This window comes from Mustela erminea, chromosome 17, assembly GCF_009829155.1.
Source record: "Mustela erminea isolate mMusErm1 chromosome 17, mMusErm1.Pri, whole genome shotgun sequence".
Classification (NCBI taxonomy): Eukaryota; Metazoa; Chordata; class Mammalia; order Carnivora; family Mustelidae; genus Mustela; species Mustela erminea.
The window spans coordinates 1,941,733-1,967,373 of NC_045630.1; the positions used below are offsets into that span (position 1 = coordinate 1,941,733).

A 25,641-nucleotide genomic window follows, 5' to 3' on the forward strand; every position below is an offset into this window, starting at 1 on the left:
AAGTTTTATATGCACTGGGAAAACAAACTTTATTTAACTCATTTTATTGCAGTAGTCTGCAGTTGAACCGGAGATATTTCTGAGGTGTGCCTGTATGTAAATATTTGTATGAAAATAAGTGGTTATAAGGAAGTGATTAAAAATGGGCTTTTGTAAGAAATCCATAGAGTAGATGGACTCACAAAAATATGATTTGTATTAATACACAAATCATAAAAGTTTGGCTTTACAATATACCCACGAACTACAACTGTTCCAGGTTGGCCACCAACTAGTTGAAAAAGGAGACTAAGACTTCTTAGAAAGGCTTCTTTTCTACCAGTTCTCAGTGACTGAAATTGTTTACTTGTAGAAAGAACACTCTGCTGCTTTTTTTCCCCACTGTGAAAGTCAGTTTTCTGAAGGATTCTTTCTGTGCGTATTCAGGGAAGTTCAATTTGAGGCATGGGTATGCCTTTTCTCATGTACAGTTAGGAAATAGTCCCATCGTCCTGCTGGATTTATGTCTTACACAGTCCAGTAGGGGGTAGCCTAGCTGGCAGACGGAGTTAAGGAGTTTGGTTTTATATCTTTGCCAGATGATAGTGGAGGAAAAAAGCGATTCCTGCTAATTTTTAGCAAACAACTAGCCAAGAGAGCACGCGTGTTGATACACTGGAAAGCTGCTTTAGATAATATGCGTGGTTTAGAAATATTTTATTGGGAAACAAGGAATTTTACAAATTCTGGACAGTTAAGTCATACAACTCTTTTCAGTCCTTTTGTTTAAATGATTGTGAGTCCTAATGGTTGTAACTGGTGTTATTTTATGTCTTATTTTTACACTGTCAGAAGCACTCAGTAAACCTAGCAACATCTTTTGAGTTTTTTACAATGTTTTAAGTTGAAAACACTTGAATAATTGGAGAGCCTTAGATTCTATATATATTTCAAGCTATGACTTTTTCTGATGCTGTTAGACTGGTAATTGAAGTGCGAGTCTGTATTATACCATTCTGTATTGTAATGGTAATGCTGTATTTCAAAAAGCATTCCAATAAATATAATGAAATGTCCAAGCAGGATCTAAGATGTAAAAAAAAAGGGGGGGGAGGCTTTTGTGGTTTTGTTTTTGTTGTTTTATTGTTTTTCCTTTCTATAAAGAAAGAAGAGACACAGATTTGTGTTGAGTCACGGGAATCCTGAAATTGTTCTGTCATGGTATTGTTGGATCAGATGAATTCCTTAAGGATTAGGTGCCTACAAAAGGACACCAGCCCTTTTGTGTCTACATTCCTGAGGCTACATTCCTGAGGCAGCTTTAAAGCATAAAAGCTGGCATAGGATTTGTGGGTCACAGGTGGTATTGATACTGGTCTTCATTGGGTGAATCAAATCACTGGTTTAACGAATGCTTCTCTTTGGTGATAGGGTGCTAAATGTCAGGTACTGACCGAACGTTATGTATCTCGCTTTTAGTTCTATATTTCCAAGGTCTGGGAAGTCAGAGATCATGCTTTATACGTGTCTGTGTTTCTTGGAGTACACGATACATAACGGATGGTCACTAAACATTTGTTTAATGAGTAAATACATAATTCAGGAGAAAGCACTAAAGTTACGTGCAGTAATGGAATGAGTTAAAGTAAACTTGGCTCTTGAGCTTTTTTTATGATTTGCTAATTCTCTCATTTTTGTTTGTGATCAGGATAGTGAATCTGTCTATTCTGGGCATTTACACCTAGTTTCAGATCTTCTCCAGGCTCTTTTCAAGGAGGCCTATTGTCTTCAAAAGCAGCTAATGGAACTCCTGGATATGGTTTGCATGGACCCTTTAATAGATGAAAATGCTGATATTTTGAATATGGTAATAGGTAAGTGAGAAAACTTCCTACTTAATATGTGACATATGCTGACTAAACTATATATCCATTAATTATTGAACCCAACATTATTTCTAATGCTTTGTGGTATTTTATTCATTATGTATAAAAAAAATTTAAGTTCTACCTGATATATTTTTAATCTTCCAAATTTTAGAATTTATAAAATTGACATGTTATGCCTTAACATAAATTTGTATATTCAGTTAATATTCACCATATGTGATTTTTCCACAGTGATTAACAAAAAAAGTCATGCAACTTTATACCGTCTAAAGTAGTCCAGATTCTGAGGCAGGAGCTTTCAGAGTTTTTAAACCATAGTTCAGTAAGAAATGGAGTGTATGGGTATGTTTGTGAATGTGTCTGTGTCTGAATACACCACATTTATTTATTATATGTAAAATAATACCTGTTTTACCTGTAATGTACTCCGTCATACTGTTTCATTTTTAAAGAATTGCTGATTGCTGCTTCATAATTTTATCACTCAGCAATGCATTATAACCCAGAGTTTGAAGAACAGTAATGTATAAGGACAAAGATTTCATTGATAGCTTCTGTATAAAGAATTAAGTTGACTTTGTGCAGTATACCAGGTACCTCTTGATCTGTAAAAAAAAAAACCACCCCCAATCTATTAGGTTCTAACAACTACTGCTTTATTTATCCACGATTCTGTGAGTCAGCAGTTTAGGTTGGGCTCAGCTGGGACAGCTTTCTCTGGTCCACATGGTACAACTGGCTCGCTCATTCGCGTTTTTGCAGTAACTACATTCACATCTGGCTGTTGGCAGAGGCAGAAGCACGGAGCTGGCCACATGTGGCACATCATCCAGAGACTAGCCTGGGTTTGGTCACCTGACGACAGCCTCAGGGTCATCATCAGGAGAGGGCAAGCCCCAGTGTGCAGGCGCTTTTAGCTCTTTGCTGACCTCGTAGTTATTGTTATCCTACTGACCAGCGCGTGTCATACAGCTAAGCCCCAGAGCAATGTGGAGCGGAACTGTGGATTCAGAAGGGGAAGTCACTGGCCATTTTTTCAAATAAAATGAAAGAGGAGAAGCCTTTCATAAATACTGCAAATTTGCTCTAATTCCTTGTTTGGTATTTCCTTTGCAGTTTATTTTGTCATTTTGGATTGGAATAGATACAGAATATTTCAATTATAATAGGGTACAACTTTTATTCTACTGAACATTTCAGTTAATTTAGCTCATTTAGTTTTATTTAGGTAGGTGAAAATATCAAAAATTAATTTTCTGTAGTTTGTAAAAACCATAAATCAAAAGTACGACACTTATTTTTCAAAAAATTACTTTGAAAGTTTTTTTTCTAACTGTATTACCTACTTTAACAGATGTCAAAATTGATCAGTAGATAGTTTTAAATATAGGAGAAACTCCCCCACATGACATTTGAATGTCCTAAGAGTTCTGTTATCTTTTTTTGTAGTTATTCATTCATTGTTGGATATCTGCTCTGTTATTTCCAGTATGGACCATGCGTTTCATGCCAATACTTGGAAATTTATAATTAAGTAAGTTTTCTTTCTTTACTTTTATTTTTTTGTAACATATTTTCCATATCCCAAATCTTAATTATTCCTAAGTTTTGTAGATTGCATTTAAAACATTTTGTATGATGTGTATAAATAATGTTTACTGACACTGCTGTCTTGATTAATCCAGATACTGTACACAGAGCTCCTGAACCAAACTGGGCCTCTTTAATCTGCTACTTCTAAAACTTAAAAAGTTCTACTTTGTTACTAATACTTTTTTTCTTTTCCAAGATAGTATTTAAATTCAAGTCTGTTAACATACAGTGTATTACTCATTTCAGAGGTAGAATTTAGTGATTTTTCCCTTGCATGACGCCCGATGCTCATAACAAGTGCCCTCCTTAATGCCTGTCACCATTTAGTCCATCCCTCACCTGCCTCCCCTCTAGCAACCCTCAGTTTGTTCCCTAGGGTTAAGAGTCTTCTATGGTTTGCCTCCCACAAGTGCTTCTGAAATTGCCTTCTGCTACTGTTATTTAACCCACAAGGTATTTTATTTCCAGGTGTAGATAAATTAATAGTTATAATTAGAGCTGAATATAATCCCTTTATTATATGCCTTTGAGTTGTTCAAGTTTAATTCCATTTATTTATTTTTTTTTTAAGATTTTTTTTTTTAATTTATTTTTATTTTTTTATTTTAAATTTATTGACAGAGAGAAATCACAAGTAGATGGAGAGTCAGGCAGAGAGAGAGAGAGAGAGAGGGAAGCAGGCTCCCTGCTGAGCAGAGAGCCCGATGCGGGACTCGATCCCAGGACCCCGAGATCATGACCTGAGCCGAAGGCAGCGGCTTAACCCACTGAGCCACCCAGGCGCCCTTAATTCCATTTATAAAGTAATTTTAGCTAGAGCATTATGAAAGGTTACCAGGGAGAGTGCCCATAGTGTTTATCAGATTCCTGGGGGTGGGAGAAGTTGGATTTGAGGTATTAAAAAATGGCTAAGAACCTCTGCTTTATACACATGCATAAAAAGTAAAGGTCAGTGTAATATTTTTAGATGTTAGATGCTTTTCTTGCACCACCGGAAATCATTAACTTGCCAATAAGTAATAGTGGAGAGGCTTAAAGTGTCAACCCAGAGCCAGTCTGCATGTGCTTGAATCTATTCTGAAATCACTTTTTTTTTTTAAAGATTTTATTTATTTATTTGACAGACAGAGATCACAAGTAGGCAGAGAGGCAGGCAGAGAGAGAGGAGGAAGCAGGCTCCCTACTGAGCAGAGAACCTGATGTGGGGCTCGATCCCAGGACCCTGGGATCATGACCTGAGCTGAAGGCAGAGGCTTTAACCCACTGAGCCACCCAGGCGCCCCTGAAATCACTCTTCTGAATGCTTGGGCAGTTTGGTTATCTTCTCTGAACCTCAATTTGCTCATCCAAAAATGGGAGTAATTAAAATAGAGCTTTCTTGGTGAGTGTATTTTATTTATTTTTTAAAAAAAATTAATTTTTTTGAGAGAGAGCTCAAACAGGGGGAAGGGGCACAGGGAGAGGGAGAAGCAGATTTCCTGCTGAGCAGGGAGCCTGATGTGGGGCTCAGATCCCAGGACCCTGAGATCATGACCTAAGTTGAAAGCAGGCTTTGTGTGTGTGTGTGTGTGTGTGTGTGTGTGTGTGTAGTGGATACATGATTTAATTTTACTTTTGCTCTGCTAACTCAAGGCAGACTCTTAACCAACTGAACCACCATGCTCCCTCTTGGTGGGTTTATAGTGAGAATTAATTGGGTTTATCAATAAGAAATCCTAAGAACTCTGCATGGCCCATAGCCCAGCAAATGACTGCATCACCGCCTTTACCATTGAGTGTCTTCTACTCTTGTCCTCTTCTAGTTCATTTGCTAGCCAGTGTTCAGTCTGATCTTTTGAAAATGTCAGTTAGATCATGTCACTCTACTGCTTAAAATCCATCCCATTTTACTATGAGTTACAACCTAATCCTCTCTGACCTCTGCCTTCTTCCCCAGCCATGTCTGCTGCTCTGTCCCTGCTCCTAATTCCTCAAACATCCCGAACTCTCCTACCCCAGGGCCTTCTCACCACTCTCCCTCTGCCTGGGACTCTCCTCACCTTGCTGACTCCTGCTCGTCTTTCCATTCTCAGCTGTCGCGTTCCAGCCTCGTGATCATGTTCTTTGATATTCCCACCCTGAGGATATGGTATTTTAAATCTCGCTACTTTAGCATCCTGGACTTCCTACCTTAGCATTTATCACAGCTGTAACTGATTATTCTTAAGATTATTTAATGTTCTCTCTTGTGCTGGAGCAGATGTTCCATGCAGACAGAGCAGAGATCGTGTCTTCATTCACTTTTCCATCCCCAGGGCCTAGCAGAATACCTGGAACTTTAGTAAGAGTTCAAATAATATTTTATAAGGAGAAGTAAAAAAGTAGCCACTTAATAAGCTAACATGACAGCTTCAGAGGTAACATCAGCACGTCTTAATTATGCCATGCCTAATATATATGACACATTGTGATTTTTACATGTTACTTTAAGTCATATTTTTATGGACCTGTGTTACTTGATGTTTTCCTTGTGATTGTGTTCTTTTCTTTTTATTTATTTAGGCAGAGCCTTAAGCACCAGTCGGTTATAAAAAATCAGCTGAAACACAGAGATATAATTGCCAGCTTGTGTGAAGACATTCTTTTCTCCTTCCATTCTTGTTTACAGTTAGCTGAGCAGATGACACAGTCAGAGGCACAGGTAAAATACAGTCTAATAGCACATTGAACAGTAGCTCTATTCATTTGGCAGTTACTAAATCTCATTTGAATCTATGGATCAGTTTACCTAAAAGGGTTGTAATTTGTTGTTGTTTTTTTGATGTAAGATTATTTACAGCCCATAATTATTTTTCATCCCAAACATTGCATTAGACTCCTACCTACTCTTATTCTCTCTAGAAACTAGCTGTCTCCTGCCTAGCCCCCCTTTTTATGTAATAACTGGTTGTCAAGGCATTCTCCTCAGAATCCTTTCATTCTTTTCTACCCTAGGTCAAAAATCTAACTCCTTAGCTCTGTGTTTATGTAAGATTGTCTGGTACACCTGCAGTTGGCCTGTTCTTCACCAATCTATTGGAACCTGTAGTGATGTGATATGTAACTGTGTGTGTGTATCAGTGTTCTCAGATTGATGTGCACTTACATTTATTTTGATTTCAGAAAGTTTGTGTTGAATTGGCATCCCATTTATGAAAGATACTGTATTATAAAAATTTATAAGAAGTTTATTGGGAATTAATAGTTCATTTTCTTATAATAATTTATACATAGTATCTTTTGTTCTCAGACTAGCTCTTTAAATTTTATTTAACTCATAATGGCCCTAAATTGTAGCATTAATAGTACTCAGGACCTAAGAGTTGTATATAATGATTTCAATGGGAAAATGAGTTAAATGTTTCTTCCCTAAAGTAACAGTAACATTTCTTTCCATTGTGGACTTGCTGACAGATACGGGTAATTCCTTTGTATCTGTGCTTGTCCCCAACCAGCCGCTGTGGGCATGGATGTGTAAGGGTTCCTCCCTTTCCGAAACACTGGTTGTAATTGTTAGGGCAGAGGTGATATGAAAGGACTAACCCAAGGGGAAGATGGAATTTTGAAGAGGAGTTCGGAAGGAACTCAGGAGTAGCTTTAGGAAGGGGCTCAGCTTTTCCTTCTTGCCTCACTTTCTCTTATTTGTTCTCCCCTTACTTACATCCTTTCTTTTCCACCCCCACTTCCTGTTATCAAGTCCCCTTGCCAGTTCCCCTCCCCCTTCTGTAAGGAGGAGGCTTTTGGCAGAGTGTCTTGTGTCCGGGCAGGAAGGTTGTTCCTTCTTCACTTTAAGCCTATACATCTGTATTCTCAACCTTGACCTCCTTTTTTCCCAGTTTCCTTCTTGCTTAACAGGACCCCACAGACTCGCCAGCTAGTGCTGGAGAGTAAGATCGGAAGAGATGCAGGGTGGGAGACACATGAGGGAGCCCAGGCAGTAGTATGGTGGAAGAGAGAAGAGAAGTCCTGAGGCTGCCTGACCAGGTGGCTGTTTGCACATGAAGTATCTAAGTTTAGCTTATATAATCGCTTGGATGTAGAAATCAAAGAATTTACAATATAAACTTTCCTGTTTAAGCAAATTTTCATGTTTTTCCTTGTGAAAATGTGGGACTGGTGGAGAGACTAGCACTACTCACTGTCCATTGCCTGAAATGGACAAGATGGTCTGTTTGGTTTCTCCATTCTGAACTCTGAATTCTGAGCCGCAATGCCCTCTGCCGTTCACTACTGATATTTATTGAGGAGTCGAACCATTATCTTAAAAGTCTTCCAAGAAGTTTTCTCACTTTATTTTAAAAAAATCAAAATAAAACTTTTCAAAATAATAGCATCTATGCTAATTTTGAAAGCATACAGATGTATCAGTCCCTGTATTCGGTTCCTAGGACTTCTATAAGAAATTACCACAAATTGGATGCCTTAAAACAACAGAATTTATTCTCTCACAGTTCAGAGGAGAGAAATCTGAAATGTATCAGGAGGACCGTGTTCTTTTAAAGCTCTAGGGTAGAGTCTGCTCCATGCCATTCTGTAAGTTTCTGGTGTCCTTGGCATCCCTTGGCTTCCAGCTGGAGAGCTCCGCTCTGCCTTCATCATCATGTGCTGTTCTCTCCCTGAATCTTCACACCATCTTCTTCCAAGGACACCAGGCGTATGGAATTGAGGATATACCCTACTCCAATGTAGTTTCAGCCTACCTAATTATATCTGTAATGGCCCTGTTTCCAAATAAAGTCACTAAAGTACTGGGGATTAAGGCTATAACATATCCTTTTGGGGGATACAGTTTAATGTCTAACAGCTGTAAGATTGGCATTTATTCTCTGTTAAGTCTTGAACATGGTTTCAGAAAGAGAATGCTGTATTAGATTGTTTAATGTATAGTTTTTTCTTAATTTTTTTAATTAACATATAATGTACTATTTGCCCCAAGGGTACAGGTCTGTGAATCATCAGGCTTACACACTTCACAGCACTCACCATAGCACAATTCCCTCCCCAGTGTCCATAACCCCACCCCCCTCTCCCTACCTCCCTCCCACAGGCAACCCTGAGTTTGTTTTGTGAAATTAAGAGTCCCTTATGGTTTGTCTCCCTCCTGATCCCATCTTGTTTCATTTTTTTCCTTCCCTATTCCTCAATCCCTCTGCCCTGTCTCTCACATTCCTCCTATCAGAGAGATCATATAATACTTGTCTTTATCTGATTGACTTACTTTGCTCAGCATAATGCCCTCTAGTTCCTTCCACGTTGTTGGAAGTGGCAAGATTTCACTTATTTATTTATTTATTATTTAAAAAAAGATTTTTATTTATTTATTTATTTGACACAGAGAGGGAGAGAGAGATCACAGGTAGGCAGAGCAGCAGGCAGAGCAGAGAGCCCGATGCAGCGCTTGATCCTAGGACCCTGAGATGATGATGTCAGCCGAAGGCAGAGGCTTAACCCACTGAGCAACCCAGGCACCCCTAGATTTCATTTCTTTTGATGGCTGCAGAGTATTCCACATATATATAGCACATATATATATATACACACATACATACATCCATACCACATCTTCTTTATCCATTCATCTGTTGATGGACATCTAGATTCTTTCCATAGTTTGGCTATTGTGGCCATTGCTGCTATAAACATTTGGGTGCACATACTCCTTTGCATCACTACATTTGTATCTTTAGGGTAAATACCCAGTAGTGCGATTGCTGGGTTGTAGGGTTGCTCTATTTTCAACTTTCTGAGAAACCTCCATGCTGTTTTCCAGAGTGGCTACCAGCTTGCATTCCCATCAACAGTGTAGGAGGTTTCCCCTTATCCGCAACCTTGCAAACATCTGTTGTTTCCGACTTGTTAATTTTAGCCATTCTGACTGGTGTGTGGTTTTGATTAGTATTTCCCTGATGCCGAGTGTGGAGCACTTTTCCGTGTGTTTGTTGGCCATCTGGATGTCTTTGCAGAAATGTCTCTTCATGTCCTCTGCCCATTTCTTGATTGGATTATTTGTTCTTCGGGTGTTGAGTTTGGGTGTTGAGTTGAGTTTGGATACAAGCCCTTTATCTGATATGTCGTTTGCAAATACCTTCTCCCATTCTGTCAGTTGTCTTTTGGTTTTGTTGACTGTTTCCTTTGCTGTGCAAAAGCTTTTGATCTTGATGAAGTCCCAATAGTTCATTTTTGCCCTTGCTTCCCTTGCCTTTGGTGATGTTCCTAGGAAGAAGTTGCTGCGGCTGAGGTTGAAGATGTTGCTGCCTGTGTTCTCAAGGATTTTGATGGATTCCTTTCTCACATTGAGGTCCTTCATCCATTTTGAGTCTATTTTTGTGTGTGGTGTAAGGAAATGGTACAGTTTCATTTTTTTGCATGTAGCTGTCCAATTTTCCCAGCACCATTTGTTGAAGGGACTGTCTTTTTCCATGGGACATTCTTCCTGCTTTGTCAAAGATTAGTTGACCGTAGAGTTGAGGGTCCATTTCTGGGCTCTCTTTTCTGTTCCATTGATCTATGTGTCTGTTTTGTGCTGGTACCATACTGTCTTGATGATGACAGCTTTGTAATAGAGCTTGAAGTCTGGAATTGTGATGCCAGCTGGCTATTCAAGGCCTTTCCTGGTTCCCTATAAATTTTAGGATTATTTGTTCCATTTCTTTGAAAAAAATTGATGGTATTTTGATAGGGATTCCATTAAACGTGTAGATTGCTTTAGGTAGCATAGATATTTTCACGAGATTTGTTCTTCCAATCCATGAGCATGGAATATTTTTCCATTTCTTTGTGTCTTCCTCAGTTTCTTTCATAAGTCCTTTTTTCTGAGTACAGATTTTTTGCCTCTTTGGTTAGGTTTATTCCTAGGTATCTTATGGTTTTGGGTGCCGTTGTAGATGGGATTGACTCCTTAATTTCTCTTTCTTCTGTGTTATTGTTGGTGTATAGAAATGCAAGTGATTTCTGTGTATTGATTTTATATCCTGACACTTTACTGAATTCCTGTACAAGTTCTAGCAGATTTGGAGTGGAGTCTTTTGGGTTTTCCACATCGAGTATCCTATCATCTCCAAAGAGTGATAGTTTGAAGACTTCTTTGCCGATTTGGATGCCTTTCATTTCTTTTTGTTGTCTGTTTGCTGAGACTAGGACTTCTAGTACTCTGTTGAATAGCAGTGGTGATAGTGGACATTCCTGCTGTGTTCCTGACCTTAGGGGAAAGCTCTCAGTTTTTCTCCATTGAGAATGATATTCGCTGTGGGTTTTTCATAGATGGCTTTGATGATACAGAGGTATGTACTCTCTATCCCTACATTTGAAGAGTTTTGATCATGAAAGGATGCTGTACTTTGTCAAATGCTTTTTCATCATCTATTGAGAGTATCATATGGTTCTTGTTCATTCTTTTATTAATGTATCGTATCACATTGATTTGCAGATGTTGAACCAACTTTGCAACCCAGGAATAAATCACTTGGTCATGGTGAATAATCCTTTTAATATAGTGTTGGATCCTATTGGCTAGTATTTTGGTGAGAATTTTCGCATCTGTTTTCATCAAGGATACTGGTCTATAATGCTCTCTTTTGCTGGGGTCTTTTGTCTGGTTTGGGGATCAAGGTAATGCTGGCCTCATAAAATGAGTTTGGAAGTTTTCCTTCCATTTTTATTTTTTGGAACAGTTTCAGGAGAATAGGAATCAATTCTTTAAATGCTTGGTAGAATTCCCCTGGGAAGCCGTCTGGCTCTGGGATCTTGTTTGTTGAGAGGTTTTTGATGACTGTTTCAATCTTGTTACTGGTTATGGGTCTGTTCAGGTTTTCTATTTCTTCCTGGTTCAGTTTTGGTAGTTTATATGTCTCTAGGAATGCATCCATTTCTTCCAGATTGTCTAATTTGCTGGCATATAGTTGCTCATAATGTGTTCTTATAATTGTATTTCTTTGGTGTTGGTTGTGATCTCTCCTCTTTCATTCACGATTTGATTTATTTGGGTTCTATCTGTTTTCTTTTCGATAAGTCTGGCCAGGGGTTTATCAATCTTATTAATTCTTTCAAAGAACAGCTCCTAGTTTTGTTGATTTGTTCTTCGGTTTTTTTTGGTTTCTATTTTGTTGATTTCTGCTCTGATCTTTATTATTTTTCTTCTGCTGCTGGGTTTAGGCTTTCTTTTCCATTCTTTCTCCAGCTTCTTTAGGTGTAGGGTTAGGTGTGTATTTGAGGCCTTTCTTGTTTCTTGAGAAAGACTTGTATCGCTATGTATTTTCCTCTCAGGACTGCCTTTGCTGTGTCTCACAGATTTTGAACTGTTGTGTTTTTATTATCATTTGTTTTCATGAATTTTTTCAATTCTTCTTTAATTTCCTGGTTGACCCATTCATTCTTTAGTAGGATGCTCTTTAACCTCCATGTATTTGGGTTCTTTCCAACTTTCCTCTTGTGGATGAGTTCTAGCATCAGAGCATTATAGTCTGCAAACATGCAGGGAATGATCCCAGTCTTTTTGTACTCGTTGAGACCTGATTTGTGACTCAGGATGTGATCTATTTTGGAGAATATTCCATGTGTACTAGAGAAGAGTGTGTATTCTGTTGCTTTGGGATGGAATGTTCTGAATATATCTGTGATGTCCATCTGGTCCAGTGTGTCATTTAAAGCCTTTATTTCCTTGTTGATCTTTTGCTTGAATGATCTGTCCATTTCAGTGATGGGGGTTTAAAGTTCCCAACTATTATTGTATTATTGACCATGTGTTTCTTTGATTTTGTTATTAATTGGTTTATGTAGTTGGCTGCTCCCATGTTAGGGGCATAGATATTTAAAATTGTTAGATCTTCTTGTTGGACAGACCCTTTGAGTGATATAGTGTCCTTCCTCATCTCTCATTATAGTCTTTGGGTTAAAATCTAATTGATCCGATATAAGGATTGCCATTCTGGCTTTCTTTAGATTTACCATTAGCATGGTAAATTGTTTTCCACCCCCTCACTTTAAATCTGGAGGTGTCTTTGGGTCTAAAATGAGTTTTTTTGTAGACAGCATATTGATGGGTTTTGTTTTTTTTATCCATTCTGATACCCTGTGTCTTTTGATTGGGGCATTTAGCCCATTAACATTCAGGGTAGCTATTGAGAGATATGAATTTAGTGCCATTGTATTACCTGTAAGTTGACTGTTACTGTATATTGTCTCTATTCCTTTCTGGTCTACTACTTCTGGGCTCTCTCTTTGCTTAGAGGACCCCTTTCAATATTTCCTGTAGAGCTGGTTTGGTGTTTACAAAGCCCTGGAAGCTTTTTATCTCTCCTTCTATTTTCAGTGACAGCCTAGCTGGATATAGTATTGTTGGCTGCATGTTTTTCTCATTTAGTGCTCTGAATATATCATGCCAGTCCTTTCTGGCCTGCCAGGTATCTGTGGATAAGTCTGCTGCCAGTCTAATATTTTTACCATTGTATGTTATAGACATCTTGTCCCGAGCTGCTTTCAGGGTTTTCTCTTTGTCACTAAGACTTGTAAGTTTTACTATTAGATGATGGGGTGTGGACTTGTTCTTATTTTGAGGGGGTTCTCTGCCTCCTGGATTTTGATGCTTGTTCCCTTTGCCATATTAGGGAAATTCTCTACTATAATTTACTCCAGGATACCTTCTTCCCCCTTCTCTTTCTTCTTCTGGAATCCCAATTCTGATATTGTTTCCTCTTATGGTATCACTTATCTCTCGAATTCTCCCCTCATGGTCCAGTAGTTGTTTACCTCTCTTTTGCTCAGCTTCTTTATTCTCCATCATTTGGTCTTCTATATCACTAATTCTCTCTTCTGCCTCATTTATCCTAGCAGTAAGAGCCTCCATTTTTTATTGTACCTCATTAATAGCTTTTTTGATTTCAGCTTGGTTCTATTTTAGTTGTTTTATTTTTCCAGAAAGGGCTTTCATTTCTCCAGAAAGGGTTTCTCTAATATCTTCTGTGACTTTTTCATGCCCAGCTAGAACCTTGATAATCGTCATTCTGAACTCTAGATCTGACGTATTACCAATGTCCGTATGGATTAGGTCCCTAGCCTTCGGTACTGCCTCTCATTCTTTTTTTTTAATGGTTACTTTTTCCATCTTGTCATTTTATCCAGATATGAATATTTGAGCAAGAGTATAAAATATTAAAAGTGTGGCAAAGACCCCAGAAAAGATGTGCATTAACCTAATCAGAAGAGACCCCAAATCATGGGGAGAAGAAAGGGAGTAAAAAGTTTAAAAATTTTTTTTAAATATTTGTTATATATATATATTAGACTGGTGAATAGAACAGAGCCACCGACTTAATTTGGGGTATATTTTGGTCCCTTAGAAGAAACTATCTCCCAAAATTTTAAAGAAAGAAAGACTTATATATGTATATACACAAAAATAAGGGTAAACATGATGAAGGGATGGAATATGACTGCAAAGATGAAAATTTCAAAATACTCTGAAAAAGGAGTTGATAAGTTGGTTGGGAAAAGAAAGTGGAGAGAATTTGCTAAGGCTGGAGACTAAAACAAAGCCCTGTGCTAATTTAGAGTATATTTTGATCTATTAGAAGTTGTATCCCAGAATTCTTTAGAATTACAAAAAATAAAGTTAGATACAATGAAGGATAAAATAGGACTGTAATAATGAAGGTTTTTTTTTTTTTTTTAAGATTTTATTTATTTATTTGAAAGAGAGAAATCACAAGTAGGCAGAGAGGCAGGCAGAGAGAGAGGAAGGGAAGCAGGCTCCCCGCTGAGCAGAGAGCCCGATGCGGGACTCGATCCCAGGACCCTGAGATCATGACCTGAGCCGAAGGCAGCGGCTTAACCCACTGAGCCACCCAGGCGTCCATAATGAAGGTTTTAAAAGATTTTTTTAGAAAGGTATTGTTAAGATAAACTAGTTAAAAATCTTTAAAAGAGGAAAAAGGAAAAATTTAAAATTAGAATAAGAAAAAAATAAAATTAAAAAATTTAATTAACTTTGCAAGATTAAAGAATCATGGGGAGAAAGCCATGAATTTCATGCTTTGCTTTCCCCTGTTATGAATTCCGCTGTTCTCCTTGATCAGTGAGCTTGGTTTTGGCTGCTTGTTCTTGCTGATCCTCTGCAGGAAGGGCCTTTGCCGTGATTCTCAAGTGTCTTCACCTGAGGCAGAACCGCACCGCCCTTGCCAGGGGCCGGGCTAAGCAATCCCGACTGCCAAGGGTCGCACTCGGGGCTTTTGTTCTCTGAGCTCTTTCCCTACTGCTTTGGAGGACGGGAATGAAGATGGCGGCCGCCCAGTCTCCAGCTGGAGGAGCCCAGAGCTCGGGGTCCTGCTCCTCCGTGCGCCCTCGGAGAAAAACCATTAATCCCTCCCATGTCCCTGTCTCCGACCGCGCTCCAAGCTTCCCCAGCCTGTGACTGAGCATTTCTGTCTCTGACACATGGCCCCATTTGGTGTCCAAACCCAGCAGATTCCTGCCACTCTGCTCTTCCGGTGGGTCTCCCTGGGTCTGCCACTTGTGGGGTCCCTGCCCAAAGAGAAGTGGTATGACTGTGCCTCAGATCAGAGTTTAAGGTAATCCGGAGCTGAGAGCTCAGTCCTTGGCTCCGTCTCTGCAGCTGGCTTCCCTGCTCTAATACCTGTGAGCTCTGCTACACTCAGACACCCCCGATCCTTCTGTGACCCCGTGGGACCTGAGACCATGCTGTTCCCGCTAGGGCTTCACCCCCCGCTTAGCCTCTGGAGCAACATCCCTCAGTGGAGCAGACTTCTAAACGTTCAGATTTTGTGCTCTGTTGCTCTGCCGCTTGCCGGGAGCCGGCCCTTCCCCCTGCGGTTTATGTTCCTGTGGCTTCGGATTCTCTTCTCTGCACGTCCTTTCAGAAAGTGGTCGACTTTCTGTTTCTAGAATTGCTGCTGTTCTTCTCTTCGATCTCCTGTTGGGTTTGTAGGTGTTCCCAATGATTTGATAACCATGTAGCTCAACTCCTGCGACCTGATGTCTTCTCAGCGTGCTACATCTATGCCATCTTGACTCTAACATACAGTTTTTTAACCACCAATGATTTAGGTGTGTGTTGTTTTTTTTGTTTTGTTTTGTTTTTTGTTTTTTTTTGGAAAGATTTTATTTATTTATTTGACAGAGAGAGAGATCACAAGTAGGCAGAGAGACAGACAGAGAGAGATGAGGAGAAGCAGGCTCCCCACTGAGCAGAGAGCCCGATGCGGGACTCGATCCCAGGCCTCTGGGATCATGACCTGAGCCGAAGGCAGAGGCTTAACCCACTGAGCCACCCAGGTGCCCTGATTTAGTTTTTTATAAAGATAGGGAAATTTGTTTGTAAGGCAGTTACTATAAATTTAATTTCCACCGTAATTGCTACCTTTGTTCATATAATGCTTATAGAAGTTGCTATTTAGAAAGTGAACGTACCCTTTTCTACATAAATATATAGCTAGTAAATTTTTACTATATATAGTAAAAATACATAAATATATTATAACTATATATGTGTAATTTTTTAAAGATTTATTTATTTATTTGAGAGAGAGTGCACATGTTCAGAGAGGGAAAGGGAGAAGCAGGCTCCCTGCCAAGCAGAGAGCCTGACATGGTGCTTGATTCCAGGAACCAGAGATCATTACCCAAGCCGAAGGCAGATGCTTAATTAACTGAGCTAACCAAGCACCCCTACATACTTCCTGCTTTAAATTAATCAGTATATCAAGATGGAATTATAAATTGTATACTTGCCTTTTGAAAATGTCAAAGTAAAAGCTCTAGATTTAATCAGTATGCTTAGTAATGAACTAAAACTAATCCTTCAACCAAACTAATCCTTTCAGTCCTTTGGTTGAAGGATTGCAAGGGAAAATTCCAGTTTTCCCTTGAATGAGAAAGAAAAATTGAAAGCAGGCAAACATGGTAAGTTGTGTGTCACTGGCCATTTATTTAATACGCATTTCCAGAGATCTTATTCTGTGTAAGCCACGTTTTCTGTCCTCAACAATTTACAGTCTAGGCTGGGAGAAAAATAAACAGGTAATTAGAGAATGGTGTGATCTTTGAAGAACTTGATGTTGGCTAATGGGAGTAAAGTTAGGAACCCAATCATGGAGTCAGGGAAGATTTCTTGTGATACAACACCTAAGCCTAAGATTTCTTATTGAGTATATTACATGGTCAGCGTAGATTCATCTTTAATGTCCATAATTTTAAGTTTCTATAACACTTTATAAGAAAATTTATGTTTATTATTATCACAGAAAGTGAATTTTCATCTAACCAATTTCTGGTGAGGAAATTAACTATTTCAAATATTGTTAATAAAAATAAAAAAGGGTCATTTTTGATTAATGGACCATCCAGTGCTGTTTTGGTTGGTTTACTTAAGGTTTTGCTATATTGGAAAGAAATCAAGCATAGTTAACATTAAAGTTGAGTTACTTCATATGAAATTATTCTCAGAATTAAAGACAGTAAGGTATCTATTTGACTTAATTTTATGGTACTAATTTAAGCTTTTTGGATTATAGTGTGTATTAATACCTTGGAGTGACAAAACAACCCACATTTATTGAGTTAAGTTGCCCAGTGTCAGACACTTTAAAACTCAAACTGTAGTATAAGCCACACATTGCAATCTTAGAGAGAGGTTTAATAGCTTTCCCAGGGTATGTAGTAGTTGTGGGGCTGGGGTTTCAGTGCAGGCAGGATGACTCCGTAGTCTCTATCTCCCCTGCATACACTGAGCCACTGTTTTATTAGTTTATAAATCTGATACCTACTCACAAAACCCTCACACATTACAGTAAGATTTAACATGCAAAGTGAAATCCTACTTTTATCTTTATAGTGAGATCCACAGGGAAAGTTTTGACTTATTTTTGTGGGGTTAGGGAGCAAATACTAACACAACACACAGTTTTAAATAATTCTAGGATTATATACATATTGTTTTACAGCTTGATTTTTTAATGAATTATCTTAGGGCTTTCTGTGTCTGGGAAGATACATCTACCCAACTCTTTATAACAGCTCTATGCAATTACAGTTTATGAAAATACCTTGAATTTTTTGACAGATACTTCATTCATTTCAGTTTTCACTATATAAAAATGTTGCATTACATTTCTGTGCTGTCTAGTGTTTCTGTAGGATATATTTCCAGAAGTGGGACTGCTACTGGATCAAGGGAGTTCAACACTTTAGCTTTTAATAATAATGCAATGAGTGTATTATCTGATGCTCCTAGGAATGGTAAAACAAAGTGCCTGTTACTTCACTTCTTTAGCAACTTTGGGATACTATCAGCTTTTTTCATATTTGCTAATCAAATAGCCTACCCCCCTTTTCCTCAAAAGATATATAATTAGGTTATAATTTGAATTTTTTCAGTATTTATTGACAGTTTATATTTGTGAACTGTCTCTCATAGCTTTTTCCTGTTTGCTTTCATATCTCATTCTTGTATTGATTTGAGACTTTTTTCTTTTGACTCTTCATTTCCATATAGCAAAGAGCAATAAGGTATTTAAATTTCTTTCACTTTCAGATCAACCAGGAATGATCACCTACCTCTTTTGCTTTATAACTTAAGATTTCTTTTCAGTAGAGCTTAATTGTTTTTTTAAAGATTTTATTTATTTATTTGACAGAGAGAGATCACAAGTAGGCAGAGAGAGGAGGAAGCAGGCTCCCTGCTGAGCAGAGAGCCTGATGCAGGACTTGATCCCTGGACCCTGAGATCATGACCTGAGCTGAAGGCAGCAGCTTAACCCACTGAGCCACCCAGGCACCCTAGAGCTTAATTTTTTGAAATATCTGTCATTTGGTGTTTGTGTTGCTTCTAACAGTTCAGAGAAGAGTTAGGTTTGCTTGGAAAATGTCTATACTCTGTTTATTAATAGATCTTTTTAGAAAATATTGTCTCATAAGTTTAGCTGATTTCATATTCTTTTCTTATTTGTTATGCTTTCTTTTTTCCTTTTTTTGGAACAGGATAATGCTGACTATAAATTATTTCAGAAAACACTCAAATTGTGTCGTTTCTTTGCGAACTCTCTTTTGCACTATACTAAGGTAAGGCTTATTTTTTTATAATGTGTAAATGTGAAATCCACAATAAATTCTGAATTGTCCTGCTTTTGTCATTACCACCAAAAACAATATTTTGAAGTTATTTTGTCAAGAATATATTTTATGTTTCTTTTTTAAATATTAAATGTTGAACATCTGTTATATCGGTAAGTATAAATATAAATAAAATTACTTATATAAGCACAAGTCAGTTTTCAGAAGGTAATTCAGTTTGGCTTTGAATACTGTTTATAAATTCTACCATAGTTTAAATTTTTAAATTGTTGACATGTTCAAAGGTTTAAAACTGTATACTGATTTTAAGAACACTTGCATATTGGGGAGTCATCAGGATAGCAGTGATAGTTGAAGATACATGAATAGAGTAGGTAAGTTATCAAGACAGATTATTTGGAGAGAAGAGCAGAGAATGCTTAGAGCAGCCAGTCAAAGAAATATCATTAGTAATGCATATTGATGATTAAGAAAAAATACTCTGTCCCTGTTGAATTTGTCTTTAACTTGTCTTCCTTGCTTTGGAGGAGGAGATAAAGATCTCCAGTGACTCTATTACAATCAGGGCTCTGTAGCAGGCACGCTGACTTCTGACACGTCGCGGGCCTTTCCGTGTGCTCCGGAGCTGGACCTGCTGGGCGGCTGCCGCTTTGTAGTCGGCTGCTCGGACCCTGGCCCCTGCTTAGCGGGGTGGGTACATCAGTGGCAGGGCCCGTAGAGAGGGTGCTGGCACCAATGGCACTTAATGGGTACTTGCCCATCTGATACTTGTTTGGTATGTAGGAGGCAAAATTGTGCCGAATTATGCCATTTTAAATCAGTCCTTTTCTATCAAAAGAATCTTTAATTTTAAAAAGTTAATGAGAGCATTTTTCTACATCCTATAATACAGTAAGAACTATTTGTTTTACTCCTAAGAGGTAGCCTCGCTGTAATGGAACAATCACAGCTGTACTCGGATCCTAGCCTTGTTTTTGTTTTGTGACTTGATCAAGTTACTTGATACAATAGCTTTCTTTTCTGTCAAACGGGGATAATAATGTCATAAGATTTTTGAGAGGGCTAAAGTGAAATAAAGTGATACTAAAGTCACTTGCTGCATGTCTGCTGAGCACTTAGTAGGTGTTCAGTACGTGAGAGCTGCTGACTGTGGTTATAGTGATAGTTTTAGTGGTAAATGAGATGCTTAGCCTTGTCCTCCTTCTTATTCTCATGCAAGAACCTTTTTTTTTTTTTTTTTTTTAATGTGGCACATCCAGGATTTTATTTTATTTTGCATGTCTTTGTGAGAAGATAGATAATGCATTAGAAAAGCACGGTGCATACAAAGAATGAATAGAGTTGTTTTATTTTAGGAATTTCTTCCTTTACTTTCTGATTCTTGCTGTACACTGCACCAGCTTTATCTTCAGATACACAGGTAAGAAGAACGCCTTGTCATGGTTAAAACATTTCAATTAGCAATAATCGCGCCTCGGATAAACCTCATTGGCTACGATACTGCTACTGCGCAAAGCTGTCATGGTTAAAACGTAATGTGACATTTGAACCATGCAAACTTAAATGTATGCCATTTAAAATAAAACACCTGAGTAGTTTTTTACTGTTTTAGTAAATTTTTATCTGCTTGCTTAAAATAATTGGGAGATGGAAGCTTTTAAAGAGTAGCTTCCATGTGAGTTTTACTTACCTTTGTATTCTTAACTAGTACCTAATGCCTGTGTGATGAACTACTGGTGTGATAAATACCAGAGGCCGGGATAAGAAGGTTATATGTATGTAGATATATTGCTTTTTTATCTTTTAACTTTTTATTTTACTTCTGTGAGATTTAAGTCTAGTAGTAATTAACTCCATCTCAGAAAAAAATGTAAATTACAGAAAAGTATCATCATTTAGATAGGAGCTAGTAATATGTGAGATTGACAGTTACCTCCAAGGAGCCCTCAGTTGACACTAAAATACTTGGTCATCTCATTTGTCCAGCAGTCCTCTCTAGTCGCCTAGACAGCTTTTTCCATACTTCTCCCTCCTTAAACTTCCCCCATCTCTCACACCTTCTCCCTGTCCCCCATTGTCAGTTCATGTCGTCACTGTGTATGTCACTAAGATGGAAGCACGACTTCCTCCGCACGTTGACTGCTCTCCCTGGGTCTCGGCCCATGTGCTCCCCGTTCCCGGGAACGGGCTGTGCGCCTGCCTGAGGCCGGCCCCTCCGAGGGTGCATTGGTTCATCTGCACTGACAAGCTCAGGGACCTCACTCGAGCAGTCGTTCCTTTCCCTCTTGCATCACCAGTCTTCCCCCCGAGCCGGGTCGTTCTTGTCAGCGTAGCAGCGTGCTGTGATCTCTAGGAACGCAGAACATAATCCCACGATTCCATATCCTCCTCCAAACACCTTCCCGTTCTTTGCTTTTGTTTACAACAGAACTCCTGGGATTTGTCTGTCTGTACTCCTGTCTGTACTTTTTTTTTCTTGAGACCATTCTAGTTAGGCTTTCCATTTCTCCACATGACCAAAACCCCTCTTGTCAAGTTCCTCAGCGACATCCACACTGCTGCATCCCGTGGTCAGTTTTCAGCCTCGTGTTATGTACCTGTCTGAGCACTTGACCCTTCCTCTCGAACTCTTTCTTCCGTTGGCTTCTAGGAGACCGCTCCATCTTCTTCTGAACTCACTGGCTGCTTCTCCTTAGCAGGTTCCTTGTCTCCCTCACTGAAGTCGGGAGTGCCTCAGTGACTAGTTCTCAGGCCTCATTGATCTCTTACTGGTCATTTCGTCTCACAGTGTTAAATTCATCTCCCCTTGTAATGTCTAACTCTGCCAGTCACGGTGTCTGAACTCAAGTTCACCCAGACTGAACTCTTGATTCCCAGCCATTCCATCTCTCCCCGCCAACAGAACCTGCTTCCCGGTAGCATCCTCTCAGTTTGAATGGCGACTCTGAGGTGGCCTGGGTAGCGCAGTTGGTAAAGCATCTGACTCTTGGTTTTGGCTCAGGTCATGATCTCAGGATTGTGAGGCTGAGCCCCATATTAGGCTCCGTGCTCAGGGGAGCGTCTGCTTGAGATTCTCTCTCCCTTTCACTGCCCCCCCGCCCCACCCCAATAAATAAATGGCAGCTCTATTCTTCAAATTGAGCAGGCCTAAAAAACCTTGCTGTCATATCTGACATTTTCCCTTGTTCTCGTATCCACACGTCATCCATTAGCCTGTCGTCAGTATCACACCCTTTAACTGTGTGTTCGCTGTGTATGCGCACCCCAGCGCGGCCACTTCTCACCACCAGAACTCGCATCCGATGCTGTCCACTACTGGGTTCTTGCCTGGGCTTCCACAGAGATCCTGCCCACTCTCTGCCTTCCCCCTTGCCTTCCTCTATTCTGTTGGCCATATGGTACCCACAGTGAGTGGGAAGACATCAGTGAGATCATGGAACTTCTCTGTACAAACCCACCAATGATCTAGTATGCAAACAGAATTCAGTATGCAAACAGAATTCAGAATCGGGGGGGGGAGAGCGAGCACAGGCAGACAGAATGGCAGGCAGAGGCAGAGGGAGAAGCAGGCTCCCCGCTGAGCAAGGAGCCTGATGTGGGACTCGATCCCAGGACGCTGGGATCATGACCTGAGCCGAAGGCAGCTGCTTAACCAACTGAGCCACCCAGGCGTCCCCACATTAACCTTCTTTAACTTTTTTCTCCATGGCACTTACTAACATCTGTTATATTATGGACTTACTTGCTTATTTATTTGCTAACTGCCCCCCTTCATAAGCATGTGAACTTCATAAAGGCAGTGACCTTGTGCATTCTGTGCACTACTTTGTTTCCTGCTCCTGGAACAGAGCATGGCACTAGAGAGGAATTTCTCAGGTATCCTCAAGTTAAAAATCCTCAAAATAAAATGGCAAAAAGTAACAAATACATCAAAGTACAGGTTTTTATTTTACTTCACATAGGTTTGACTAAAGTTTCATTTCAAGTCTGTTAACTAAGGCAGACTTTCACGAAAAAGTCTTTGCATCTTCCTCCAGGACTAGTAAACAGTTTAATCCTTGCAAAGCCCTTGTTTGTGAGCATTAATTCATAGCAAATGGAGCATCCTGCTTTATTTTAAAACAACTTTTAACAGAAGCGACTGAGCCAGAATTTATCAGAAATATCTTTCTATATATAGTATTTTTATTGGTTATTTGGTAGTCATATGTACATGGTCTTTTTTTCTTTTTTTTTTAAGATGTATTCATTTTTATTGTAGAGCGAGAGAAAGCAGGTAGAGGGGCAGAGGGAGAGGGAGAGAGAAAAAAATCTCTGGCGGACCCTCTGCTGAATGTGGAGCCCAACACAGGGCTTGATTGCAGGACCATGAGATCATGACCTCAGCCCAAATCGAGAGTCAGACACTTAACCAACTGAACCACCCTGGCGCCCCTTCACGGTCCTTTTGTAAGGACACTGCTGTCAAAATGGTGTTAAAATGCATCAAAACAATACCAAAGATTTTTCTAAAATTATAAGCTTCTAATTTTGTGGAATTATAGTCATGTATTTAGTTTGGGGGTCTTTATATAATTGTGATATCAATTTAGTACTTTGAATTTTGTTTTATAAAATACATGCTGTGTGTATTCTTTATATATTTTCACTGCTGGAAGAAGGTCAGTTTAGAGTACTTATATCTACCTAAATTAGAAGATACCTGTTAATGGACGTATTTTTTCCCTCCCCTTTCCCAGCAAATTTCCTCCAAGCCTATACGCTGCCAGGATCTCTACAGCACAACAGGAGGAAATAGCAGGCACTTTCCTAGTTACACTGGACCCACTCATCAGTCAGCTTCTCACATTCCAACCTTTCATGCAAGTGGTTTTAGACAGTAAATTAGGTAAGCTTCAAGACTGTTTTGATTTTAAATCATCTGATAATTACAACTTGTTAGAGACAAGGTTATTTCCCTTATGTAATCATTCTTTTTAAAATTTCTTCTGCTTTTCTTTAAATGAAAAAAATTCCAAAAAGCAGTTACGCCTCTGACTTCTTTACGTATCACAGTCAGATTTCTGTTGAAAATATGGAGAGTATATTTTTACCAATTTGTTGTGACTTACTGAGTATGTTTTTGTTACCTGCAAGAGCTGCCATGTGACCTACAGCTCCCACAGTGTCTCCTGCTGGTTGTCATCATGGATAAGCTGCCGGCCCAGCCCGACCACGTGCAGGCGCTGTGGTGCACGGAGAGCCAGCTCTCGGACGCTGCGGCCAGGTAGCAGACGCGGCGGTTTCCATCCTTACAGTCTTACAGTCCTTTGGACTGATCTTGACATTGAAGTTTCTGGTTACATCAGATATTCTAGTTAGTAATTCCTGTGTAGGCCTCATATATTGCTACTTTATAAATATAAATAAACATATAAATCTATAAAGGATGCTAAAAATATATCCGTTTTGTTTAGTGTTTCAGAAGCTTTTGTATAGACTTAGTGTTATAAATGTTGAGTGTAATAGGGTAGATGTATTTGCTAACATTCCAAGATGAGCTCTGATAAACACAACGTTGGATTCCGCAAGTTCTCTCCCGGGAAGTATCACTCCTCATATTCATCTTCCTCGCCGCTGCCAGGCTGTAGCAACTCGCTGCACGCGTGATTGCTGGGCCCTGGCGTTCACCCTTTCCCTGTGCCCCTGTGTGCGGTAGCAAGTCGCCTCCTGGAGCCCGGCTGTGAGCTCCCGCCCCTCCCTGCACAGACACGCAAGCCCGATGCCGCCCGGTCCAGCTCTGCCTCCACATCTGTCCGTCTGCCGCTGCAGTCCAGCGTCGCTCCGCGTCCTGTCACTGGCACACTCGTTCTCTGCACGCGCCGCGCTCTGGGCACACTGCTGTTCACACCCGTCTCTCCTCGTGCTTTGTCGTCTTCGCCTCTTATTTCTGCCTGTTTCTGATTTGTTGTTTCAATCCTCTATGAAGATTTTGTAAAACTATTTTAATCTTAAAGGGGCCCCTCTGTCTGACTTACACCTCTTTTCTATATGATAGCTAATATCTATTTAAATTTCAGGTTCCTTGATGAATTTTGTCTTTGTGTAGTTCAGTACTATGATAAACATTTGGTAAATGATAAAAAGCAAAAATACAGGAAAAAAATTCTTCTCCTTTAAGGAATTTCTCTAACAGTGACTATATTTTTATTTTTATGGTTATACGTTCACACATACTGGAAACTGTCATTGATCCATACCTGTTGAGACATTTTGCTTTGGGAAAATACCCCTCCGTATGCCATATTATTATCGTACCTGCTAAATGTTAAATGTGAGGAGTGTTGGGTGCAGTGTTCTCCGTTTCCCTGCAGGGTGTCTCTGTTCAGAGCTGTTCTCTGCAGTTTTGAGCAGTGTGCCGGCGAGCTCTCTCTGCCTGTTCATCTGCGAGGAGTACAGAGTAAAGGGCAAGTGGAAGTCGCCGTCACCCTGTACCAGCACGTTTGTGTTCATCTCTGTGCATTTATCACTTCCTTTCCTCCCTCCTTGTTCCCCGAACTGGTGAGTTCGTCACCTGCCGGGCCGCGCTCAGGCCGTCCCTCTGCTTTTCACCGAAATGTCTGGTTTCCATACGGAGGAAAGGAGTAGTTAATGTGTATTCTTTTCGAATGTTCTCTCAATTTGTACCTTTTACCCTTTGATTCAGTTATGTCTTAGGAAATGGTAATCCTAGAGTCCTGTAGTCCTCAGATACAATGGCTAGCTGAAACAAATGCTTTGAGAAAGCATTCTGGGTGGCAAGATCTAGAAAGAGTGAAAAGTGTTGGGATTTTACCTGATTCAGTTTCATAAAGATCTGTCTATCTCCTATAGATCTTAGGCATAATGTTGATTTTCTTTAATGGAATTAAAGTAGAAAATAAGTTGATAAAATTGTAGGGAAAGAATTCTTAAAATTTACATAAGGATCAATATCATTTGAGATATTTTACAGTGGTTAAGATCTAGCACTAGGATTTTTTTGGATCCTAATGACTGAGTATCACATTTAAAATCACTTTTGACTCTTCATAGCCCAGTGCTTACTATATAGCAGGTGCTC

General features: G+C 39.4%; 1 protein-coding gene and 1 pseudogene across 6 annotated transcripts in view; one reads left to right on the forward strand and one right to left on the reverse strand.

Annotated features, from left to right (window-relative positions):
- The window catches only part of C17H1orf112 (chromosome 17 C1orf112 homolog), a 55,223-nt gene that overhangs the window by 6,911 nt on the left and 22,671 nt on the right, over positions 1 to 25,641 (forward strand). For 4 of the 6 annotated variants that reach the window (XR_004280092.1, XR_004280090.1, XR_004280091.1 and 1 more), the window contains exons 6-13: positions 1,688 to 1,853; positions 3,318 to 3,402; positions 6,003 to 6,141; positions 18,468 to 18,548; positions 19,916 to 19,980; positions 23,300 to 23,448; positions 23,697 to 23,826; positions 24,914 to 25,100. Coding sequence is in view for 1 of the 6 variants with exons in the window: in XM_032318302.1 (XP_032174193.1) it covers positions 1,688 to 1,853; positions 3,318 to 3,402; positions 6,003 to 6,141; positions 18,468 to 18,548; positions 19,916 to 19,980; positions 23,300 to 23,448; positions 23,697 to 23,826; positions 24,914 to 25,100 (1,002 nt within the window). In the remaining 5 variants the exon portion in view is untranslated. Of the gene's footprint in view, positions 1 to 1,687; positions 1,854 to 3,317; positions 3,403 to 6,002; positions 6,142 to 18,467; positions 18,549 to 19,915; positions 19,981 to 23,299; positions 23,449 to 23,696; positions 23,827 to 24,913; positions 25,101 to 25,641 lie in introns of those variants that run through there. The other 2 variants (XR_004280093.1, XR_004280094.1) reach the window with 2 other exon arrangements.
- Positions 19,897 to 20,078, reverse strand: LOC116576850 (annotated as a pseudogene).